At 34.1% G+C, this 26,550-nt stretch overlaps 3 protein-coding genes and 1 pseudogene across 4 annotated transcripts; 2 read left to right on the top strand and 2 right to left on the bottom strand.

Moving 5' to 3' along the window:
• Positions 1-6,670: 6,670 nt before the first annotated feature.
• LOC104775214 (uncharacterized) lies at positions 6,671-7,834 on the bottom strand (annotated as a pseudogene). The gene has a single exon (XR_015598072.1). The product of XR_015598072.1 is annotated as an uncharacterized LOC104775214 (transcript).
• Positions 7,835-9,681: 1,847 nt separating this feature from the next.
• Positions 9,682-10,670, bottom strand: LOC147943928 (putative thionin-2.4). The gene is made up of 3 exons (XM_087450211.1): positions 10,289-10,670; positions 10,107-10,184; positions 9,682-10,006 (listed from the first exon to the last, which is right to left on the bottom strand). Exons 1-3 carry the CDS (start codon positions 10,521-10,523, stop codon positions 9,906-9,908), a joined length of 414 nt encoding a protein of 137 aa, XP_087306337.1. The 5' UTR covers positions 10,524-10,670; the 3' UTR covers positions 9,682-9,905.
• Positions 10,671-17,834: 7,164 nt separating this feature from the next.
• LOC147943927 (uncharacterized) lies at positions 17,835-18,449 on the top strand. The gene has a single exon (XM_087512411.1). The coding sequence runs from the start codon at positions 17,835-17,837 to the stop codon at positions 18,447-18,449; it is 615 nt and encodes a 204-aa protein (XP_087368537.1).
• Positions 18,450-23,978: 5,529 nt separating this feature from the next.
• LOC147943926 (uncharacterized) lies at positions 23,979-24,782 on the top strand. The gene has a single exon (XM_087512410.1). It carries the CDS (start codon positions 23,979-23,981, stop codon positions 24,780-24,782), a length of 804 nt encoding a protein of 267 aa, XP_087368536.1.
• Positions 24,783-26,550: the final 1,768 nt, after the last annotated feature.

Here is a 26,550-nt window from a genome sequence, read left to right as displayed (position 1 = left end):
CATCTTGGAAATGCTCTATTTGAAGCCCGAGACAGAATTTAGTCTTTCCAAGATCTTTCATTTCAAACTCTTCCTTCATATGAGTTCTTGCATAATCAATCTCCTTTTGAGTTCCAATTATGTTCAGATCATTAACATATACAGCAATGATCACAAATCCTGATGGAGATTTCTTTATAACAACGCATGGGCATATTTCATTATTAACATACCCTTTCTTCAATAGGTATTCGCTTAAGCGATTATACCACATGCGCCCAGATTGTTTTAACCCGTAAAGTGATCGCTGTAATTTGATTGCACAAATTTCATTAGACTTAGAATCTAATGCCTCATGAATCTTAAATCCTTCTAGAATTTTCATGTATATATCATTATCCAATGATCCATATAAATATGTTGTCACTACATCCATAAGGTACATTTCTAATTTCTTAGAAGTTGTTAGACTCATTAAGTACTTGAATGTAATTGCATCCATGAGTGGGGAATATGTTTCTTCATAATCAACTCCAAGTCTTTGAGAAAAACCTTGTGCAACAAGTCGGGCTTTATATCGTGTGATTTCATCTTTCTCATTTCTTTTTCGCACAAATACCCAATTGCAACCAACAGGTTTTACATCTTTAGATGCAGTGACAAGAGGTCCAAAGACATTTCTTTTATTGAGAAAGAGAAACTCAAGTTGCATACCCTTTTTCCATTTCCCCCAAGCAGTCCTATATTGGCATTCTGATACGGACCTTGGATCTGGATCATCTTTTTCATGAACGATCTCTTTAGATACAGAAAAAGAGAATATTCCATTATCATCATCGATTTCATCTCTATACCATAACATTCCATTTTGAGCATAGTTAATAGAAACCTCATATTTTTCTGTATCATTCTGAGGACTTTTCTCTTTATTTGGTTCTTCTTGAACCTTTTCATCTCCCATTTTCTTTTTCTTTCGGGGATTTTTACCTTTAGAGCCCATTGGCCTCCCCCGTTTCAATTGAACCTTGGTTCATTAGCTTTGCTTCCATCAAGTTCGTCTTTAGGAATTTCAACACTTGATGGTGCATTTGCAGCGGAGATATATGACTTTGTCACCCTTTTTGTATCTATGAACGTATCTGGTAATTGATTTACCAAACTTTGTAAATGTACAATTTTCTGAACTTCCAGTTCACGTTGATTTGTAGGGGGATCAAGATATATCAAAGATGGTGTATACCATGTAATATCTTTTGGTACTTGTTTAATTCCTCCCCCTAATGCTGGAAATTCATCTTCATTAAAATGGCAATCGGCAAAACGTGCCGTAAACATATCACCAATTTGCGGTTCAAGATATCGAATTATACTCGGTGATGCATAACCGGCATATATGCTCAATCTCCTTTGTGGCCCCATTTTTGTTCTTTGCGGTGGGGCTATAGGAACATAAACCGCACAGCCAAATATACGGAGATAGGATATGTTTGGCTCTTGCCAGATGCTAATTATAAAGGAGAATATTTATAATATGTGCTTGGTCGTATTTGGACCATTACCGCAACATGCAATATAGCATGACCCCATATAGAAATTGGGAGCTTTGTTCTCAATATCAACGGTCTAGCAATGAGTTGTAGCCGTTTAATCAAAGATTCAGCCATGCCATTTTGTGTTTGAGCATGAGGAACCGGATGCTCAACATCAATTCCTATTGACATACAATAGTCATTGAAAGCTTCTGAAGTGAATTCACCAGCGTTATCAAGTCTGATTTTCTTTATGGCATAATCAGGGAATTGAACTTTCAACCTGATTATTTGGGCAATGAATTTTGCGAAGGCCGTGTTTCTTGTTGTCAATAGACACACATTTGACCATCTACTAGATGCGTCAATCATTACCATAAAATAACGAAACAGCCCGCATGAAGGGTGGATAGATCCACATATATCACCATGTATTCTCTCTAAGAATAATGGTGATTCATTCCCAATTTTGGCTGGCGATGGTCGAATTATGAGTTTTCCTTGAGAACATGCATCACATGAAAACTCATCAGATCTAAAAATCTTTTGGTTTTCAATGGATGACCATTGGAATTTTGTACAATTTTTCGCATCATGACTGAACCAGGATGTCCAAGTCTTTCATGTCATATCTTAAATGTACTAGTAAACTTAGAGTTTATTGTGACATAAGACGCAAACTTATTTATTTTTGTGCAATAGAATCCAGAGGATAACATTGGTAATTCTTCCAATATATGTTTCTCCTCAGATGTTATGCAAAGATATTCAATGCCATTCTTATTCAGAGTCTCTATATGATATCCATTTCTTCGGATATCTTTGAAACTAATCAAGTTTCTATGAGACTTAGGGCAATATAATGCATAAATTTAAAATTTTGTTTCCCTTGGCATTGAAAAATTGGTTTTTCCAGAGCCTATAATAATCTTTGCATTACCACATATAGTGCTCACGCTTCTAGCGGAGTCTTTTATTTCGAGAGAGGAGAAATATTTTTTTCTTTTTAAGTATTGAGTGTGTTGTAACACTGTCTGCTAGACACATATCTCCATCCTCAATCTCAAAATTTGACATTTTCTGAGATAAAATATTTATAAAATAAACATTAATGAAATAACAAAAAGTCTTACAAAAAAATTTATTATATATTACAACAAAACTATTATCCAAAAAGACATTTTATAAACATAAAGTACATATCAAACTATGACAAAGCATATCATGGCATATCGGCCTTATTCGCATGATTTTCTATTTTCATTGTCAACGAGAAAATCTGCTATATCAAGATGGGGTTTATCGTTTAGACCATGGAAAGAAGGTCCAGCTTTATCATAGATGAGGTTGGTCTCAACATCCCTTTCTTTTGCCTTTTGGGATGCTTGGTACAGATCGGCCAAATGTTTTGGAATACGACAGGTCTGGTACCAATGTCCTTTTATGCCGCATCTGTAACAAGTACTTTCACCTTGTTTCTTTATAACGCGACCAACATTATTGATTTGGAGATTTTTGTTGGTTTTTCTTGCCTTGAAATCATTAGGAGAGAGACCCCTTCCTTTTCCTCTTCCATGACCACCTCCACGGCCTCGGCCTCGACCGCGACCGCGACCGCGTCCTCATCCTTGCCAATTATTAAAGCTGGATGTAGCAACATTCACTTCTGAAAGTGGAGCTGATCCAGTTGGACGGGTTTGATGATATATCATCACGAGCTCATTATTTTGTTCAGCAAAATGCAGAACTTGCATTAATTCAGAATATCGAGTATATCCTCTTTCTCGATATTTTTGCTGCAGGAATACATTTGAAGGATGAAAAGTTTGAAAAGTTTTTTCGATCATATCATAATCGTAAACTTCTTCTCTGCAGAGAGCCATCCTCGAAGTGATTCTGAACAAAGCGGAATTGTACTCCACTTACACTTTTGTAATCCTGAAAACGCAGGTTTAGCCATTCATGTTTGGTTTTAGGTAAGATCACATACTTTTGGTGATCAAATCTATCCTTGAGCAAGTTCCAGAGATCTGCAGGATTTTCTTTCGTGATGTATTCATTTTTTAAACCATCTTGGAGATGATGACGCAAGAACATCATGGTTCTTGCTTTTTCCTCTTCTAACCCCGTTTCTGACTGATCGAGGGTTTTAAGAAGCCCATTCCCTTTCAGATAGAATTTTGCATCTAACGTCCATGACATATAATTTTTCCCAGAGACATCAAGGGCGAGGAAATCAAGCTTTGCCAAGTTTGACATGATTACTATATAAATAATAAAAAAATTTGTTAAATATAAAATTTTATGAAATAATTTTGTAAAATCTTGTTTTAGCAATAAATATAAACTATAAAACAAAATTATAAGCTATATAATATATTCATAAATTAAAACAATCATTTTAGGAGGCATAGCCTACCATATGATTTAAAATATATAGATCTGAACATATGATCAAGGAGGCAGAGCCTACCATTAGATCAAGAATGTAGATTTAAATGATCAATAATGCAGAGCCTACCATTAAATCAAGAGATATGTATAGTATTTTACTCTATAAATAATACATATAGTAATATGCATATAAACTAATTAAATTAAATTTAATTTAAACAAATTTAACATAACTTAAATGTTACCTCAAACTTATGATGGATCGCAAATCGCTTATGCTCAAACTTGTAACGGATCGAGAGTCGCTTGTGCTGATAACGTGTTGTGAATTATAACTATAAATACACTTATATGTGTTTTGTAATACTTTGTAAAGAGAACAAGAAATGAGAGAGAGAGAAGCACCCACGAGAGGGAGAGAGATTGAGAAGCTTTTTAGATCAAAGAAGAACTCCTTCATGTGAACTCCTTTTGGGCTGGTTATCCTTTGAGGCGTTTTTCAGCTGAGAAGAGAATATTTTCCGAGTGGTTTCATGCCTTGCGTCTTCGTTTTTGAGCTGATATGGTTAAAAAAATGAACATATGTCCTAGTCGGGTCTGATTGGTATAATGCATCCGGTTTGAATGAGCTATGGTTCGGCTGTTGGTTTTATGACCGCATCATACCCTCCCTCTTCAAGAAGTTTTGTCCTCAAAACTTGATTCTCTACACATAGATAACTCAAGTTAGTACATTGAAATGTAAGAGGGTGTAGAATTTTACCTCGGATTTGATCCAGTGATTCATCGTCGGGTGGCTTCTCTTTGATCTGGAGAAAATCATTGACACTCTCATCTCTATTGGCAGCTGGTCTGATAGATAAAAGCGTGTACTCCTCACGGTGTTGCTTTTGGTCCGTGAACTCATTTATTCTCGATGAAGCACCTTTGTGATCTTTTTTTGTACCTGTAATAACTTCAACACTTTTGACAAGAAACAAGCGTGTTATGGCAGTCATTTAATCATTATAAGAAGGTAAATCAGTTTAGACTATTTAATTTTCATGAAGTGTAACAATTTCTTGCTTAACTTTAAGTTCTAATGACTCTCGTCTAGCATTGTACTTAGGTAATTGCTTCACATATTCAAAGTTTTAATCCAATTTAAGAGGAGCTTAGTATCACTAAGACTTACAATAACATTTCCCATGATAGGTTTGTCATTGACTTGTGGCTCACGGTTCAAAATTGGTGTGACTGGTTCAGTTTTTGCTTCATTTCTCATTGTGGGGCATAACTTTGCTGTGTGTCCTTTCTTTCTGCACCTATAACAAGTTAGTCTTTTGAAATCTTTAGGATCAAGAAACTTACCTTGATTTTCAATCAAATTGTACTTTGTTTCTCGTTTTAGAGTAGGTGTTTTGTCCTCTTGGATTGCTTATTTGGTTTCCGCCGATCAAGGAGAATTAAATGGTGATCTGGTGGCTCCTCTGGTGGTTGGTGAGGAAGACATAAGCAAAAAACAATCCTTCAAGCTCGGCTATCACCGGTAAGAAAGTACAAGGAAAAGAACCGCTTCAAAAGTTGAGTGGTAGTGAACGTAAGAATGAAATCCCCATAGTTGCTAAAAATCAAAGGAGAAGGTCCCTTCCAAGAAATACACTTACACCGATTTTTACAAGATGTTGACCGCGGTTAATTAGTTCATGTTAACCAAATACACATACCACATCCTTCTCACGCAACTAGAAAATCATGCGGATGTTCATCAAATCTTCAAGAACATTGGTTTAGGAAAAAAAATCAAATGGAGTTTCCCACTTACAAGGTTCCCACTTGTCAATTTCTTGCGTCTTCGGAAGTACATGTGAACCATGTCAGCCAAGAGGAAGCGACTAGCAATAAATTTGGATTCATAAGGTTTAATGTTGGACGAAAATCACACTAAGTTCACTTTCATGAGCTTGATGGCATTTTTGGTTTTCTAGGAGAAACGATACTTAGCCTTCCTCTTGCCAAGCGAAACCATAAAGTTGTGAACAAGGGAAGCGTCAATCCGTGTTCTCTTCATTATATTTAGTTCTTGTGATCCAAAATATTACTATATAAATATCATTATAATGTTTATTTAATTCATAATTCTGTAATTTAATGATTTTCTATATAAAAAATAATTTGATATTCCATTTCTGAAAATATACTAGAAAGAGGAATTCATTAAAATTTAACCTAGCAATATAGCTTAAATTAAGGTGAATATAAAAGAGATTTAAAATTAAATTAATATTTGGGATTTTTCATTGCATTTCATATGATTTTACAGGAAATATATTTAATATTTGAAAAATAAATTTTGGAATTTAATTATTAAATATTTTAGGTAAATTTTAAATATTATAGTAAATTTTTATTTTTATCATTGACAATATTTTTTAAATAAGTGGTATATTTTGATATTGTATGTTTTGAATAAATAAAGTGTATTTCAGACATTTAGGAAATTTGTTTGTTATATATGTATTTTTAGGGAAATTTTTTAAAATGCATCTTTTTCAATACCCCTTTTTAGAGATACCAACAGAAAAAACTTTATTAAAAAATGTTCTCAGAAAATTCTCATAGTATTATGAGTATTACATAAACTAAAATAAATTAACATAACTAATAAAATAGTCCGTGCATATGCGCAAGATATTACCTAGTTTATAATAAAAACAAACAAGTAATAAACCTAGGATGCGCAGGATATTACCTAGTCTTTTTTTTTTTTAACATCTTACTTTATTTTATTAAAATTGGAACTGAGATACATAGTTATCTTCAAAACATACGCATACAACCAAGAATTGATTATAGTTTAAGAAGAAGAAAATACAATCGAACAAGAGAATTAAACGCCGCTTTCTTTCATAAGCCCTAATAGATTTGATAATATATTATCTTATTCGCCTTCTTCCTTAATCCTACATGATCATCTTGTTTTGCTATCGTTTTTTTGACGAAACTCCAATATACTTTGAAATGATCAATGGTTGCGATCCATCCGTTACATCGCATCCCAACAAAACATCTCCAGACATAGGAGATGACATCTTTCTTGGTTATAACTAATGCCCATGCTTGATGAGATGATGAGTACCATCTTTTGAATCTTGTTCCATGTAGACATCTCCAAAGACACACATTGAAATTGCCGAGGACTAATAGTAAAATCAAAATCAACATGATCTCTTTCCACCATATCCTTAGCCACTGTCTCAAACCGGTCCTATGAACCGATGTCTGCAATAAACATCTCTTAAACTCGCCTGCGTTGTCAATCCAATCCCCAATGATTCCAGGATCAAAAATCCAAATTACATCTCCATACCATTTGATGGAGGGGAATGACAACTGCCGAACACGCCGCTTCGTTCTTGAGACAATGATCAACGATTGGTTACAAGAAGAAGAAGATGAGACACAATCGGAGACAAAACACCGGCAATAACACAACTGTGTACACCGGAAAAGCGCTCTACAAGAGAGATAAATGGCTACGACGAGACAACATAATCGCATAACTATGGAAGAGAGAATACCAGATCTACCAAGCCAGAGTGTTTTTTTGCGGTTACGATACCATCGACGAGAAGGCTTCTGGTCCATCTTCAAGGTTTCTGGAAGTGGCTTTGCAACATGACTCACTGAAGTCGAAACCAAATTTATATGGTTGTGGGTGGAATGATTCAATAATAAATTAGGATAATATATATGAGGTGGGCACCATGGATTGAATTTTCGGTGAAACCCATCTCTGTGCTTCGTCAATTTCAAGAGTCTCTTCATGAATTTAGAGTGAAGAAAATTTATAAGAAGAACTCTGAATCTGAATAAAATTTAATGTTGAGAATGAGAAATTGCAAAAAACAAAAAGAAAACGAAAGTATGGCTGACGCTGGAGGCGACGCCGGCCAAGAGAAAATTGATATTACCTAGTCTATACTAGTATTTTTGCAGCAGTTTTTGCTCAAAAATACTTTTTGAAAATTTTATACATTTAATGCATTGACTTTAATATTAGTTACCAAAATTTCAAAATTAATTATAGATAAGATTTAAAAAAATAAGGAAATCTTTCTACCTCATTCAAACATAAATATATGATTTATTTCATTTTTTTATTTGAATTATCTTAAATTATTCTATAATACATTTAGTTGATAAAAATTATGATTTTTTCCTGCATATGATGTAATATAAATTTTTAAAAACAGATATATATTACTCAATAGATGAATAAAAAATTACGGGTACAATATCCCATATCATCTAAAAAAATTTGGCAATGGTTCAGAGTCATACTATAAAAGAGACCAAAATGATTCTGAATACAAATGAGTAGAAATCTTGATTTATCAGGCATTCAAACTTTAAAAACTTTTATTTGATTTATTCCGGTTCTTTATTTTAAAGATTTTTAAAAGGTTAAATATGAAAAATATTTAAAAAATTTTAAAAGTTAAATATGATAATTATTATACCGTAGATACACAATAAATATTAAAAATTAAGATGATATAGTGTGAGTTAAAATATCTTGGGACGGAGTTATATAGCGGGACGGATTTTATCGATATTTATATAAATTAAAAAATATCACTAATTCGGTGTTACAGGGATAAAACATCATTTCATTATTTTGTTAACACTATTGGTATCAGAGAATAGACATATCTAATTAAATTAAATAAATAAATATTATGTAAAAAATAAATTATATTACGGTATTATATGGTTTATTTAACAATTATTATATAATTATAACATATTTAACCATAATTTAAATATTTTAGTTATAAATAATTTTGCCCGTGGTGTACCGCGGGTCCTAATCTAGTTTATAATAAAAACAAACAAGTAATAAACCTAGGCCTTTAAGGCCATTATCCTCTTTAAATGCATTCGTTTTATAAAACCATTAGTTTCTGCACATCAATGACGTTATATATGACACATCCCCTATATATTAAAAGAGAAGCACTCTCATGAAAATGTTGAAGTGTCGCACTCACAGAGCTTCTGTACATTTTTTTAATAAATGCACTTACTTCTCATTGTTATTTACATAAATATGCCACTGAAATATTATAAACCAATGTTTTTTCTATTAGTTTTTAAAAATAAAAGATTTAATCAACTATTAAATCCGAAAATGTATTTAATTATCATTTTTATAGCCTATTTACTTATTAAAAGTAAATTACATTTCAGAAACAAGAAAAAAAATTATTCATTTATTTATCACTTTTATCATTTTTCTCATTGCATTTTTAAACTTAAGATTAGTTTAAATTAAATCAATTAGTTGAAAAATATTGCTTTATCTATTTAATGGTATAGTGATATAGATAATAATGTGAAACATAAAATATGTGAATTTAATTTTTAGAAACACAAAAAGACATCAAAACTTTCTATACCACTAATTCTTTTCCAAGTTCAAATATTTTACGGATGAAACGTATTTTATAGAATATAAACACAAATTTGAATAAACGAAAAAAAAAAATTACTTACATATTTTGTTTTATACAAACAAATCTTAAATCTCAAATAATAATTTTCTTCATAATATTTTATTTAAATCCGTTTATCCCGTATATAGTGCGGGTTGTACCTAGTTCAAATTATACTTGAAAATTTCTTAATCAGAATTTGAGATACGGTGTAGCAAAGTCAGGCATATGTTGTTGTCGTCATGACATCATGAGTTTGATTGTAATAGGACAATAATTTCGTTTTAGAAAGAAAAAAAATGTGAAGAGAAGGACGCGCAATATAATTTTTTTAACACAACACAGACAAAACGGAAACAATAAACATAGACAAACCGAAAACTGTAGCAGGTAACACAAGAGTGTAGCATTTTTGTCAGATAGACTGACAATTATTGAAAACGAAGGAAAACAAACACTTATTGAAAACATGGAAAACAACACTGTAAACATGGATGTGGTATCTTCAATCCGTGGATGTACTTGTTTAGGCGGTTTCAAGTGCAGGCTTCACAAAGCCCTTAGTGCAGAGGATAGAACATGTGTTGATACATTTTTCAACGTCTCCACCCACAATTTCACTAGCATCTAGTCACCAAAACAAGATTACAATAAATTTATTAATTAATCTCTATTTTTCCAACTACTATAATAATAATAATAATTTTTGGGGTCGGAGTCAATTTACCAGAGTTCTTGAGAGTAGTCATGGCACTGCACACAGAGGAAGCACACCCCAACTTGCAGTATTCATTGACAGCATCACCTTAAGTTACAAGTCAAAATCCATGCAACTTGCATCAAGATTGGAATTCATCTATGCAACGAATAAATAACAAAACACTAGAAAAAAAAGAAAAATCAATTTACCTGAGTTCTCGAGACGGTTGTAAATAGATCCTGAAGGGCATCGACCATTATCAGAAACTTTTGTGCATCCAGTGGAAAATAAACAAACGAACTGGGGGATTTTTGGGGTATAATCACAGACAATATAGGCATTTCTCGCATTCTGGGACGGGCAGCAGATCTTTGCTTCAACTTGAATTTGCACCATGAGCAGACTCATCATGAGCACACTTAAAGCTACAAATTTGCCTTCCATCTTACAATTGACGACTTGTTTGGTTACAAAATGAATAGTATGTAGAGAAAAGACTAGCAAGTATAAGCTTGTATTGATGAAATGATAATGAAACAAGACTTGTTTAAATACTAGTTCTTCTACAGTTTGCCACCACAAACTTCGTCTGCTCAATAGTCTATAACAAACTGGCTTGACCATGCAATCACAAGATATTTTGTTGATAGAAGAGGAGAAGAAGACAAAAGATGAGATAGAGATCCAGTAAGTTATTTTTGGTACAAACATGTTTTAAGTTTCTTCGTTTTAACCAACTCTCTTGTGGCTGTGGAGGTTGTGTGTTTTAATTTGAAAATTTTGTTGGGACCAAAATGAACGTTATCTTCTCTGATTATAACTGAGATGCCCTTGAGTTTAATTATATTATGCTGAACTCTTTAAGAAGAAGTGATCCCTATAATCTATAATCTATCTATCTATACTATTAATTGGGGAGCACACTTAGGAATATAAAAAACAAAAAAACATGACATATATTCATGTTGCCAAACAGGTTCAGTTACTTATATAATTAAAAATAAAAAATAAATAATATATGGTAAACAAAAACGATTAGTCAAAAATCTAATATTTATGGAAACAATAATTATGAAATTAATTATAAAATCAAAATTACCTTATATTTTGGAAATGGTTTAAAGTTTAAAGTTTGCTTTCATAATAATCAAAAAATTTTAAATCAAAAATTATATATATATTAATTGGGAGCACACTTAGGGATACAAAAAAAAATAAAAAAAGCATGACATATATTCATGTTGCCAAACAGGCTCAATTACTTATATAATTAAAAATAAAAGAATAAACAATATATGGTAAACAACAACTGTTAGTCAAAAATCTAATATTTATGAAAATAATAATTACGAAATTAATTATAAATTAAAAATTACCCTATATTTTGGAAATGGTATAAAGTTTAAAGTTTGCTTCCATAAAAATCAAAGAATTTAAATAGAAAATTATATATATATATATATATATGTAAACATATTTGATTTGATTTTAAATTGTGAGATATTTACAGAAATAACAAATCAATTTAATACAATTAAATAGAAACAAATAATCATATATCTATAATATTAATTAGGGAGCACACTTAGGGATACAAAAAAAAAACAAAAAAGCATGACATATATCCACCAGTTAAACAAACAATCAGAAAGTTTCATTTAAAATAATTAATTACAAAGTTATATTTTGAATATGTAATTTTTATGAATGCAACCTTTACAACTTTGAATTTTTTTTATTACTTCTACATGATCAAATTGAATTGCATATACTGTTTTGACTCATTTTTTTTTTTCTTTTATTTTTACCAAACTAATAATAATATTAGTTTTTATATATTTTAACTTCATTTTTTATTTTATCAATACTTATTATAATGAACTTCTATAATTATGGCTCCTAAAGACTTTGGGTTGAATTAAATTACACAAATTTATGTTTTCTGTCAAAATTTATATATTATAGGTCTTCTCACTATTTTTAATAAATTGTCTAATATAAACAATTTAAACAAATTAAAAATAAAAAATAAAAACCCTGCACAAAAGTGCGGGTTGGTCCATAGGTTTACTTCACAGAAATTAACCCCAAATAATTTTAGTTTTACTAATACATAATTGTAAAAAAAAAAAAAAGAAGATCATATACGAGACGGGAACAGGTAATCTAAAAAAAAACATTATATAAACTATTTTTCATAGAAAAAAGAACAAGAAATAAATATATCAAGATGAGATTATAAAATTACGATAGTTAATTTATACTTTATGTGAATCCAAAATTTATGGTGAAGCGGTTATTATTTCAAACGTTTAGAAATTTGATGAAGGTAAACCAATATAAGTTTATGTTATAAATGTTATACCAAATAATTATATTTACAAATAAAATGTTATGTGGATGTGAATCTTTTACCTACTTCCTTATTTGTTGGACTAAAATATACAATCTCAAATTGATAAAATATTATTAAAACTACGGTTATAAGATAAAAAGGGACATACCGTATATGGGATGAGACGGAGTCCAGAAACACATAAACAGATCTGTATACTATCTTTCTCTTACTATTTTTTAATGTACTTAAATCTAATCATCTTCTTTCCAAGCCAAACTGAAAATAAATTGGTACAAAGTTAGATTATGAATGTTAATAACATTTTTAACATTCATAATTACAAATGTAACTCCGCATAATCCAAACTTAATTACAAACTTAGTTCTTTTAAAATTACCTCCGCACGTATGTGCGGGTCCAATCTCTAGTATACTATTAAAAGGGAAACATTTTTAATAAGTAGACATAGATTAAGAGATTATTACATGAAATGATACTGAAAACAGAATAATGATATATAAATTGTGTATCCAAACAGATTGATATTAATCTATAACCAAACAGATTGATAGCCGAACCAAATCTGATAAAATTAACCAAATCGGGTAAAATTAAGTGAGATCACCTAACATTTAAATATCACATAAAAATTGGCTCAAATTTAAACCTACCATAAACAATCTAACTAAATCAATCCCCCATAATTAGTTTAGAATTTCTAAAAGAAGTTCAACTAAATCTAAACAAATCTCGGAAATTACCAACACAATATTGAACAGTTAACATAATTTACCAAGATTATGTGATCTCCAATTTCGAATTATATATCCACGATTACAAAATATTTTGTTTACTAAATTTTAGTAACTTACCAAATCTTCCAAGATAATATGATCAAATATTAAATACTATGATATATTCTTTAGAACATCCTACACCTACTATAAAAGCAACGTATGTGATGAACGTCGTACACACCTCGCATACTTCAAACTACAAACCTATCATTTCAAAAAAAAAAAAAAATGGCTGACATTTATTAAGACCTACTATAAAATCTAAGTGGAGGTTATTGGTTTGAGATTTGAATAGAGTTTTAAATATTTTAAATGTTATGTAGAGTATATTGTTATTTGATCAAGATTTTGTTAAACTTTGTTTAGTGTTATTAGTTTGTGATTTGTAACAAGTCATTTAAAATCTTAACAACTTTGGGTTATTGGATTCAGACTTTTATGTTCAGACTTTTATAAAGTCATTAAAAGTTTTGTGTTATTCAATTAAAACAAAAAAATTTAGGATTGTTAATGAGTTCAATTATTATGTTATTGGTTCATGATTTTAGACACTTTATTTACAAAATAAAGTCATGGAAAATATCACAAAAATACAGGGATTATTTGGAGGACTTTACAAGATTTTAAAAAACTAATCAACAAAACTCTCTAGCAATCTTTAACAATCTTTCACTTATTCACTTTTAGTATTTTGTTGAACTCTTCAAAAATCTTCATAAATTAGAATCCAATACCACCCCTTAAATTAATCAACCCACAAATTAGCGTATAATTTAAACAACTAATTAAAACTAATTAGCGCTTAGTTTATAAGGAAGTTCATATAATATTAGCAGCTTAATCTAGGAAAATAAAACAACCGACCCTTTTTTTTGTTAAATAATAATAAATAATATAAATATATAAATAAACTACAACTAGTGGTCCATATCCACTAGCCACCTAACCACATTCACAATCAACAGCGGAACAACACACCAATAAATATCCAATAAACCAATAATAATCCAATAATAATCCAATATCATAACATAAGCAATAACCAAATACCCAACAACAAGAAACAAGGAACCAGCAACCTAGCAATGTTTCTAACGACTCAATTCTAGCAACCTAACAATGTTAGACAACATCCAATCAAGTCCCTAGAACATCCTCCTCTTCATTGCCTTTGATTCCACGATCACACTTTGCCTTTACCTGCACACCACAAACAACAATTAAGATGCGTAAGAGACGCCTCGCATTAACGTACACGTACACATGTTTAGTATTTAAAATATTATATGCATATTTCATGATCAAATTGTCTATGTGCCGCATGACTTCGCTACACCGTATCTCAAACTTTGATATTAAGAAAATTTCAAGTACATAATTTGAATCTTTCATATATAATGTCATCGATGTGCATAAACTTATGGTTTTAACTTTTAAACTTTGCTACTTCTTGTGTCACTTCCTCCTAAACGGTTTAGCCATTATGATTTTCTAACTATAGGTCGAATATAACAATTTTTGAAAAGGTGGGTATATTGTTTTTCTCAACAAGATTTTATGATAACAAATTTATAGAACGAAATTAATAGCTAACGGGTAATTCGACAATCCAAAATGGAGTTATGAGACATCCACAAGATTTAAAGGCCTTTAAGATTCATTAGATTCGGACCCGCATATACGTGCGGGTTGATTTCAAAAACTAAGTTTACTAACATATTTGTAAACATTTTTTTAGAAATGTTATTAATATTCAAGATCCAAATTCTACATTTGGTTTAGACAAAAAGAATGATCAGATTTGTTTTTGTTATCAATAAAGACAATACCATAAAAAAAAAGTAGTAACGAAAACAGTATGTTTATTTTGAGACAGAAAATGCGTCTCATTCCGTATATGTTAAGATTTTTCTATCGCATAACTAAAGTTTTAATAATAATTTAACTACTTGAGATCTTATATTCTATCTCATTACTAAGGTTTTAATAATAATTTAAATATTTGAGATCTTATATTGTAGTCCAACAAATAAGAAAACATGTAAGAGATTCAGAACTGCATATATGTACGACATTTTATTGGTAGATATATTTATTTGATATGATATTTAGAACATAAACTTATATTGGGTTGTTTTCATAATATTGTTATAACCATCAATTTTGGATCGACATGATAGCGAACCCGGATCAATTGTGATATGGATTAGTGATCAGCTCAGGTTAGGAGGTTTATGAGGGCTCTACGTGATGATTAACCCCGTCTGCTATGCCTGCCCTGCAATATATTAAATTATATTGACCCACGAAAACTTGTCCCATGTAATCCACATAAATAAATGTTATGTCTGAATCATGCTTGAATCTAGAATAGTTTAGATAATATATTTTTTTCTGAATTACATGTTTCTTTCCATATAGATATTAAATTAGATGATCGTTTAGAAATATCAAATAATATACTACCAAAATTAAATAAATTTCCATATATACATTACCAATATTAATAATCTAATTAGCTATGAACACTTTTAAAACGACTTTCATAAATATTGGCTACTTATCAAGTTGTTGATTTAATTTTAATTATTTTGTAATTTGTAAACAAAGATCCACAAGTTTATATGACCAGGATCCAACGGGTCAACAAAATTAGCTGGTCTTTACTACCAAAAAAAATAAAATTACCTTTTTGATTTTTTCTCTTCTAATCAAAAATAATCTACCCCTAAAATGTAAAACAAAAAATGTGAAGTTACAATTTATGTAATATATTAAAAAACAATTTATCTTTTATACCACACATATATATCTTACACTATTTGTAGATAGATGCATAACTCTAGTAGTACATAATTACATGTTGTTTCATCTATATAACTCTAAATACAGTAAAATCAATCACAAGTAAAGTATATTATACGTCAAGAAGTGCCTTGATTTTTCTCCTCCCTGTTTTACCTTAGAAAATACAGACATTACAATCGTAAATCATTTTAAAAAGTCTTTTAATCATGCAATTTCAAAACTTTGATTAGACTATGGGCCAGTTCGTTTAATCATGCAAGTTCACGTTTTCTTAATCTGTCTCTGGTTTAGTTTTAGCGACACTAATTACCGAATTCATTGCTTTTAAGTCGCTCACTTGTAATTTGAGGGTTGAAACGAACATACCTTATAATATATTATTGAAAACTTGAGGGTTGCCACTACAGTGACATTATATTCTATTATAACATATATAAGTTATAATAAAAATTAAAACCTGTAGAGTTGTGCAAAAGGTGCGGTGTAGCTTGTGTATTCTGAATTTTTTTTTTTATTGAAAACATTGTAACAGTTTTTCCTATGATTTTGGTTTTACATGTCACTCTGTATAAACCACAAAAAAAATATGAGAAAACATAGGCTTAAGAAAATAATTCAATATTAAATTAATATGTAACTGATGATTCCATATTTATTCAAAACTGGCATATTCGTTGTCCTGTTAACCACTCAAGTCAAACTCTCATTAATACATGTATATATACATGGGAATGAAATTATCATAACCTTCCATCCTAATGTTCACGTGTACTTAATCTTATATACTTGCTTTTTGAAGTACAAAAAGTAAAATAATAACTTTAGTTTACATGTAATTTTGAGACTATAATACATGAATTTAATATATTATTGGTTTAGTGAATTAACTTAATAGTTGCTTTCCCTGGTTTCTTTTTGCTTCATACTGAAGATGTTACTGGGTTAATCACCGAGTGAAAAAATCTGAAACAAATCAATAACTTGAGGTAGGAAAAAACACCAAAAGAACTATTTTGATTTTATATAACCAAAAAACACCAAAAGAGCACTAAAAAAAAATACCAAATTTAGAGAGGTTAATTTAGAGAAGTCTTCTATAATGTTTGGCAAGAAGGTTCCTTCTGAAATAAGGGATCAGTTGAAGTCGGTTATTGGTATTTCTAAAGAGGGGGGTATGGGCTCGTATTTGGGCATTCCTGAAAGCCTCCAAGGATCAAAAACGAAGGTTTTTCGTTATGTTAAAGATCGGTTGGATGACTGAGTCAATGGTTGGAATGCAAAGCTCTTATCGAAAGGTGGTAAGGAGATTATGATTAAATCAGTAGCGCTGGCACTTCCTAACCATGTGCTGTCCTGCTATAAATTGCCGCAGGAGTTGACATCTAAATTAACGGGTGCTATTTCCACCTTTTGGTGGAAATCCAATGATAGGACTCGTGGTCTACATTGGGTGGCCTGAGATAAATTATGTAAGGATAAGTGTGAAGGGGGTCTAGGTTTCAGAGCCCTGGAACAATTTAATGATGCTATGCTAGCGAAACAGTATTGGCGGTTAATTCAACATCTGACGTCCTTAATGGCTCGGTGTTGAAGGGCAGATATTTTAGAAATAAACACCCTCTTATGGCCAAAAAACCATATAGCCCCTCCTTCGCTTGGAGGAGTATTTTTTCAACTAAGGAATTAATGGAACATGGAGCGCGGTGGGCGGTAGGATCGGGTTGTTCTATTTCGGTTTGCCGTGACCCATGGATACCGGATATTCGACCACGCCCAGCAAATGGTCAGGGAAGACACTAGTTACCGAGTTTGATGGTGAACCACTTAATTAATCCTGTTACGAAGGATTGGCATTTGCCTGCTCTGGAGGAGTTTCTGGATCCGGGGGATATACAGATTATTCGCAGTATGGCGGTCAGTAAAGTCCAGCGATCGGATTGTTTAGTATGGCACTTTACCAAGTCAGGGAAGTATACTGTTAAATCAGGATATCGGCTAGCCAGAGAATTATTGACGGATGTCGAATACGGGCCGACTTGTATGGCCCTTAGGGCCCAATCGTGGAAACTTGATGTTCCCCCGAAGGTCCAACATTTTTTCTGGCAGATTGCTTCGGGCACTCTCCCAGTGTTGAAACGGCTTGCGTATAGGGGTGTCCAGTGTGATACTCTCTGCAAACGATGTGAGTCTGCACCAGAGACGATTAACCATGCTCTTTTTGACTGTCCTCGTTCGCGCGATGTTTGGGGTTTGTCGCCGGTTTTGGTAGTTCCGAATGGTTTTCCATATGCTTCAATCTATGCAAATTTAGATTTTATTTTTTGGCGGGCAGATTCTCAATCGGGGGATCCAGATGTAGCTATCCACCTCCCCTGGATACTTTGGTCACTATGGAAAGATAGGAATAAAAAGTTTTTCAGGGGTTAGAGGCAGAGCCGATGGAGATTTTACTCCAGGAGAATAATGATAGACTATTGTGGGAAGAAGCCAAATCTTACTCAGATAGCTATTTACATACTACGCCTCTGCTGGAGGACAGGGGGGTGTTTCCTCGTTGTCAGATTGATGGCTCATGGAAGGGTTCAGATCCTCTGCAGGGACTGGGGTGGTGGTGTTGTAGTGATGAAGTTTCGACGCTTCTTCTGGGAGCACGGAGCCAAAGGCGCGGCTCCACATCCTTACATGCAGAGCTACAAGCCTTGATTTGGGCTATGGAGTCACTTTTGGCGGCGGGAGTGGATTGTCAGAGTTTCGAGACAGATTGTGCAGAACTGGTGGCAATGGTGGAGATGCCTGACGATTGGCCAGCTTTTTCGAATCTGTTGGAGGAGTTTTTTGTGCTCAGATCATGCTTCCCCTCCTTCTCCCTAACCAGGATCACTAGAGAGCTCAATGTACGGGCAGATTGTCTAGCCCGTTCTTCAAGATCTTTACTTTCAGAAATTTCTTTTGTAAACTCTTTCCCTCCGGTTTGGGCAACCAATCTTGGAGTTTTATTTTAATTTAATTAATGTTTGGTTGAAAAAAAAATACCAAATATTTTAATAGAACTATAGCAATGAATCTGAGTGATCGGCATGTCAATAGAAGCAGTACTTATACAAAAACAAATAAGCTGTCATTTAGGGTTATAGAAAAATCTTTCATTTAATATATTTTTCTTAATAGTTATGGTTCCTATAATTACTCCGAATGGTTAGTAGGTTAGGAAAATAATAATTCTAAATTTTCAAAAATACATTTACAACTGTGATCGATAAAGAAAAAACATTTGTTATATTGGTAGATATTTTAAGAAACAATCAATTGGTTTGTTATTAAAATGGTATATTGTTAACTGTTTTGATTTTTAATTGTCGATTAGTTATGGCAAGTACAAATTATTAGGGATATATTTAATTCTGATTTCCTTATTATCTATGTTTAATTAATTTTTCCGAGATTTTGGTATTAATTTCCGAGATTTTCCTAGATTTTTTTTTTTTTGATCAAATGATTTTCTGTAACATCCGCGAACCGGAATATGCGTTTTTGGTTGGGGTGTCGATCGATACCCTTGTAGCATCGATCGACACCACTAATTCTGGGTTCGTCGGGTTTGTTTCAATCGTTGATTTGGACCGGTTTGGTTTAAGGAAACCATTGAACCGGGTCTTAAAAGGAAGAAAACGACCTAGGTCGTGTTTCAGAGGTTGTTGTGTCGCCGTTTGAGAGAAAACAAAAGGAGAAAAACAGTTTCAAAGGTTCTTGAGAGAGTTTGTGGGATTTCAAGGCGTTTTTGGTGAGATCTTGCTGTGGGAGTGAAGATCCAAGGCTAGGAACGTGTTAGAGGGCTGCTGAGAGTGTTGGATTCGTTTCCTTTGGTCTAAATCTTCCTTCAAAGAGGTGAGTGTATGACCATGGCTAATCTAAGCCTTTGATTCCCTTGTTCTTGCTTGTGTGTTTTTTTCTTGCTGGGAATTTGTTGATACAGGTTCCTACGGAGGTATAAGGCTTGGGTTTTGAGTATTGGACGTTTTGGAGGAGATTGGGAGCGAGATTCGACTCTCGACTTTGCGCGGATCGCAGTTGCAGAGGGAGTGTCGATCGACACCACTTGGTGTCGGTCGACACTAGCAAGTCAAGCATCGATCGACACTGTGGGGTAGTGTCGGTCGACACCATTGAGCTAGTGTCGGTCGACACTAGGCTGGTGTTGGTCGACACCTCCCTTCCAGCGAGACGATGTTTGATTTCCTGGTTTGTGTGTTTGTTTGTTGCTTGTTTTGGAACTTTGGAATCATTGTTGCTTATGTGTATAGCCCAGTAGATGGGAGGATCGCCTCACTAAGTATTTGTGATACTTACGCATCTCAATTGTTGTTTGTGGTGTGCAGGTAAAGGCAAAGTGTGATCGTGGAATCAAAGGCAATGAAGAGGAGGATGTTCTAGGGACTCGATTGGATGTTGTCTGACATTGTTAGGTTGCTAGAATTGAGTCGTTAGAAACATTGCTAGGTTGCTGGTTCCTTGTTTCTTGTTGTTGGGTATTTGGTTATTGCTTATGTTATGATATTGGATTATTGTTTGATTATTATTGGTTTATTGGATATTTATTGGTGTATTGTTCCGCTGTTGATTGTGAATGTGGTTAGGTGGCTAGTGGATATGGGACCACTAGTTGTAGTTTATTTATATATTTATATTATTTATTATTATTTAAAAAAAAAAGGGGTCGGTTGTTTCACTTTGGTATCAGAGCCCTTACGGTTCTAGGTTTGGGTTCACTAGGTTTTTGTTGTAGATGTTTGGGATGCTTTAATTGATTATGTGAGTTAGTCAATTATGTGTGGCATGGAGTCCTAGAACATCCTCTTCGAGCCGAGTGTGTGATTCCACGGTGAGTTTATGTTTCTGTGCTATAATAGAAATTGTTTGCTTAGCCTTCTGTTCATGGTAGTGCAGATGGTTAGAGAGGATGCTGTGGCTGGTCGAGGTCGTGGACGCGGACGTGGTCGTGGACGCGGACGTGGTCGTGGACGCGGACGTGGTCGTGGTAGGGGCAGAGTCCCAGTGGTTAGTGAGACCGAGGACCAGAGTGTGACAGCTGAGGGTGTTGGCGAGTTGTAGGGTGTTTCTGGGGATTCCGTGAGTGTGGCAGGAGGGGGCGGTGTTGATGCTCCCGTGGCCAGTGATGCTAGGGTCTCGGATGTGGGAGTCCCAGCGGGTGGAGTTCCTGGTACTGACTTTGCGGCTCTGCTAGCAGAGGTGTTGGCGCGGTTACCACCAGTGGTACCGGCTCCGGCTCAGGTAGTGCCACCAGTGGTGGCGGAGGAGCGGCAGCCAATGGCTGCGGATATAGGGGTCCATGCTCGTTATCTCAGCATGTTGACAGAGATGGGTCGGTTGCGTACTGAGCAGTTTCCAGGAGGTGTGGATCCTACTGCTGCGGATGCGTGGAGGACGAGGGTGGAACGTAACTTCCATACTCTGAGATGTCTTGAGGAGTTCTAGGTGGACATAGGGGTCTACTTTTTGAGTGGTGATGCTGAGTTGTGGTGGAGATATGTGGCTGCTAGGAGGGTGCAGCGGGAGATGACTTGGGCTGACTTCGTTTTGGAGTTCAACCGCAAGTATTTTCCTAGAGAGGCATTGGATCGTTTGGAGGTGCAGTTCCTTCAGTTGTCTCAGGGGACACGGTCAGTGCGGGAGCTGGACTTGGAGTTCAGTCGACTTTTTTGTTATGGGGGTCGGGCTATGGAGCCTGAGGAGGCTCAGGTTAGGAGGTTTATGAGGGCTCTACGTGATGATTAACCCCGTCTGCTATGCCTGCCCTGCAATATATTAAATTATATTGACCCACGAAAACTTGTCCCATGTAATCCACATAAATAAATGTTATGTCTGAATTATGCTTGAATCTAGAATAGTTTAGATAATATATTTTTTCTGAATTACATGTTTCTTTCCATATAGATATTAAATTAGATGATCGTTTAGAAATATCAAATAATATACTACCAAAATTAAATAAATTTCCATATATACATTACCAATATTAATAATCTAATTAGCTATGAACACTTTTAAAACGACTTTCATAAATATTGGCTACTTATCAAGTTGTTGATTTAATTTTAATTATTTTGTAATTTGTAAACAAAGATCCACAAGTTTATATGACCAGGATCCAACGGGTCAACAAAATTAGCTGGTCTTTACTACCAAAAAAAATAAAATTACCTTTTTGATTTTTTCTCTTCTAATCAAAAATAATCTACCCCTAAAATGTAAAACAAAAAATGTGAAGTTACAATTTATGTAATATATTAAAAAACAATTTATCTTTTATACCACACATATATATCTTACACTATTTGTAGATAGATGCATAACTCTAGTAGTACATAATTACATGTTGTTTTCATCTATATAACTCTAAATACAGTAAAATCAATCACAAGTAAAGTATATTATACGTCAAGAAGTGCCTTGATTTTTCTCCTCCCTGTTTTACCTTAGAAAATACAGACATTACAATCGTAAATCATTTTAAAAAGTCTTTTAATCATGCAATTTCAAAACTTTGATTAGACTATGGGCCAGTTCGTTTAATCATGCAAGTTCACGTTTTCTTAATCTGTCTCTGGTTTAGTTTTAGCGACACTAATTACCGAATTCATTGCTTTTAAGTCGCTCACTTGTAATTTGAAGGTTGAAACGAACATACCTTATAATATATTATTGAAAACTTGAGGGTTGCCACTACAGTGACATTATATTCTATTATAACATATATAAGTTATAATAAAAATTAAAACCTGTAGAGTTGTGCAAAAGGTGCGGTGTAGCTTGTGTATTCTGAATTTTTTTTTTTATTGAAAACATTGTAACAGTTTTTCCTATGATTTTGGTTTTACATGTCACTCTGTATAAACCACAAAAAAAATATGAGAAAACATAGGCTTAAGAAAATAATTCAATATTAAATTAATATGTAACTGATGATTCCATATTTATTCAAAACTGGCATATTCGTTGTCCTGTTAACCACTCAAGTCAAACTCTCATTAATACATGTATATATACATGGGAATGAAATTATCATAACCTTCCATCCTAATGTTCACGTGTACTTAATCTTATATACTTGCTTTTTGAAGTACAAAAAGTAAAATAATAACTTTAGTTTACATGTAATTTTGAGACTATAATACATGAATTTAATATATTATTGGTTTAGTGAATTAACTTAATAGTTGCTTTCCCTGGTTTCTTTTTGCTTCATACTGAAGATGTTACTGGGTTAATCACCGAGTGAAAAAATCTGAAACAAATCAATAACTTGAGGTAGGAAAAAACACCAAAAGAACTATTTTGATTTTATATAACCAAAAAACACCAAAAGAGCACTAAAAAAAAATACCAAATTTAGAGAGGTTAATTTAGAGAAGTCTTCTATAATGTTTGGCAAGAAGGTTCCTTCTGAAATAAGGGATCAGTTGAAGTCGGTTATTGGTATTTCTAAAGAGGGGGGTATGGGCTCGTATTTGGGCATTCCTGAAAGCCTCCAAGGATCAAAAACGAAGGTTTTTCGTTATGTTGGATGACTGAGTCAATGGTTGGAATGCAAAGCTCTTATCGAAAGGTGGTAAGGAGATTATGATTAAATCAGTAGCGCTGGCACTTCCTAACCATGTGCTGTCCTGCTATAAATTGCCGCAGGAGTTGACATCTAAATTAACGGGTGCTATTTCCACCTTTTGGTGGAAATCCAATGATAGGACTCGTGGTCTACATTGGGTGGCCTGAGATAAATTATGTAAGGATAAGTGTGAAGGGGGTCTAGGTTTCAGAGCCCTGGAACAATTTAATGATGCTATGCTAGCGAAACAGTATTGGCGGTTAATTCAACATCTGACGTCCTTAATGGCTCGGGTGTTGAAGGGCAGATATTTTAGAAATAAACACCCTCTTATGGCCAAAAAACCATATAACCCCTCCTTCGCTTGGAGGAGTATTTTTTCAACTAAGGAATTGGTGGAACATGGAGCGCGGTGGGCGGTAGGATCGGGTTGTTCTATTTCGGTTTGCCGTGACCCATGGATACCAGATATTCGACCACGCCCAGCAAATGGTCAAGGAAGACACTGGTTACCGAGTTTGATGGTGAACCACTTAATTAATCCTGTTACGAAGGATTGGCATTTGCCTGCTCTGGAGGAGTTTCTGGATCCGGGGGATATACAGATTATTCGGAGTATGGCGGTCAGTAAAGTCCAGCGATCGGATTGTTTAGTATGGCACTTTACCAAGTCAGGGAAGTATACGGTTAAATCAGGATATCGGCTAGCCAGAGAATTATTGACGGATGTCGAATACGGGCCAACTTGTATGGCCCTTAGGGCCCAATCGTGGAAACTTGATGTTCCCCCGAAGGTCCAACATTTTTTCTGGCAGATTGCTTCGGGCACTCTCCCAGTGTTGAAACGGCTTGCGTATAGGGGTGTCCAGTGTGATACTCTCTGCAAACGATGTGAGTCTGCACCAGAGACGATTAACCATGCTCTTTTTGACTGTCCTCGTTCGCGCGATGTTTGGGGTTTGTCGCCGGTTTTGGTAGTTCCGAATGGTTTTCCATATGCTTCAATCTATGCAAATTTAGATTTTATTTTTTGGCGGGCAGATTCTCAATCGGGGGATCCAGATGTAGCTATCCACCTCCCCTGGATACTTTGGTCACTATGGAAAGATAGGAATAAAAATTTTTTCAGGGGTTAGAGGCAGAGCCGATGGAGATTTTACTCCAGGAGAATAATGATAGACTATTGTGGGAAGAAGCCAAATCTTACTCAGATAGCTATTTACATACTACGCCTCTGCTGGAGGACAGGGGGGTGTTTCCTCGTTGTCAGATTGATGGCTCATGGAAGGGTTCAGATCCTCTGCAGGGACTGGGGTGGTGGTGTTGTAGTGATGAAGTTTCGACGCTTCTTCTGGGAGCACGGAGCCAAAGGCGCGGCTCCACATCCTTACATGCAGAGCTACAAGCCTTGATTTGGGCTATGGAGTCACTTTTGGCGGCGGGAGTGGATTGTCAGAGTTTCGAGACAGATTGTGCAGAACTGGTGGCGATGGTGGAGATGCCTGACGATTGGCCAGCTTTTTCGAATCTGTTGGAGGAGTTTTTTGTGCTCAGATCATGCTTCCCCTCCTTCTCCCTAACCAGGATCACTAGAGAGCTCAATGTACGGGCAGATTGTCTAGCCCGTTCTTCAAGATCTTTACTTTCAGAAATTTCTTTTGTAAACTCTTTCCCTCCGGTTTGGGCAACCAATCTTGGAGTTTTATTTTAATTTAATTAATGTTTGGTTGAAAAAAAAAATACCAAATATTTTAATAGAACTATAGCAATGAATCTGAGTGATCGGCATGTCAATAGAAGCAGTACTTATACAAAAACAAATAAGCTGTCATTTAGGGTTATAGAAAAATCTTTCATTTAATATATTTTTCTTAATAGTTATGGTTCCTATAATTACTCCGAATGGTTAGTAGGTTAGGAAAATAATAATTCTAAATTTTCAAAAATACATTTACAACTGTGATCGATAAAGAAAAAACATTTGTTATATTGGTAGATATTTTAAGAAACAATCAATTAGTTTGTTATTAAAATGGTATATTGTTAACTGTTTTGATTTTTAATTGTCGATTAGTTATGGCAAGTACAAATTATTAGGGATATATTTAATTCTGATTTCCTTATTATCTATGTTTAATTAATTTTTCCGAGATTTTGGTATTAATTTCCGAGATTTTCCTAGATTTTTTTTTTTTTGATCAAATGATTTTCTGTAACATCCGCGAACCGGAATATGCGTTTTTGGTTGGGGTGTCGATCGATACCCTTGTAGCATCGATCGACACCACTAATTCTGGGTTCGTCGGGTTTGTTTCAATCGTTGATTTGGACCGGTTTGGTTTAAGGAAACCATTGAACCGGGTCTTAAAAGGAAGAAAACGACCTAGGTCGTGTTTCAGAGGTTGTTGTGTCGCCGTTTGAGAGAAAACAAAAGGAGAAAAACAGTTTCAAAGGTTCTTGAGAGAGTTTGTGGGATTTCAAGGCGTTTTTGGTGAGATCTTGCTGTGGGAGTGAAGATCCAAGGCTAGGAACGTGTTAGAGGGCTGCTGAGAGTGTTGGATTCGTTTCCTTTGGTCTAAATCTTCCTTCAAAGAAGTGAGTGCATGACCATGGCTAATCTAAGCCTTTGATTCCCTTGTTCTTGCTTGTGTGTTTTTTTCTTGCTGGGAATTTGTTGATACAGGTTCCTACGGAGGTATAAGGCTTGGGTTTTGAGTATTGGACGTTTTGGAAGAGATTGGGAGCGAGATTCGACTCTCGACTTCGCGCGGATCGCAGTTGCAGAGGGAGTGTCGATCGACACCACTTGGTGTCGGTCGACACTAGCAAGTCAAGCATCGATCGACACTGTGGGGTAGTGTCGGTCGACACTAGGCTGGTGTCGGTCGACACCTCCCTTCCAGC

Source organism: Camelina sativa, chromosome 5 (assembly GCF_030686135.1).
Source record: "Camelina sativa cultivar CO46 ecotype springtype chromosome 5, ASM3068613v1".
Taxonomy (NCBI): Eukaryota; Viridiplantae; Streptophyta; class Magnoliopsida; order Brassicales; family Brassicaceae; genus Camelina; species Camelina sativa.
Note: the sequence above shows the minus strand (reverse complement) of the source record. Positions and strands in the feature narration are given on the sequence as shown.

Coding starts and splice junctions, on each gene's coding strand:
- LOC147943928 (XM_087450211.1), bottom strand. CDS start 10,523: ATGGAAGGCAAATTTGTAGCTTTAAGTGTGCTCATGATGAGTCTGCTC. Junction 10,185..10,288: donor CAACCGTCTCGAGAACTCAG/GTAAATTGATTT, acceptor TTGTAACTTAAG/GTGATGCTGTCAATGAATAC. Junction 10,007..10,106: donor GACTACTCTCAAGAACTCTG/GTAAATTGACTC, acceptor TTTGGTGACTAG/ATGCTAGTGAAATTGTGGGT.
- LOC147943927 (XM_087512411.1), top strand. CDS start 17,835: ATGGTGAACCACTTAATTAATCCTGTTACGAAGGATTGGCATTTGCCT.
- LOC147943926 (XM_087512410.1), top strand. CDS start 23,979: ATGGCCAAAAAACCATATAACCCCTCCTTCGCTTGGAGGAGTATTTTT.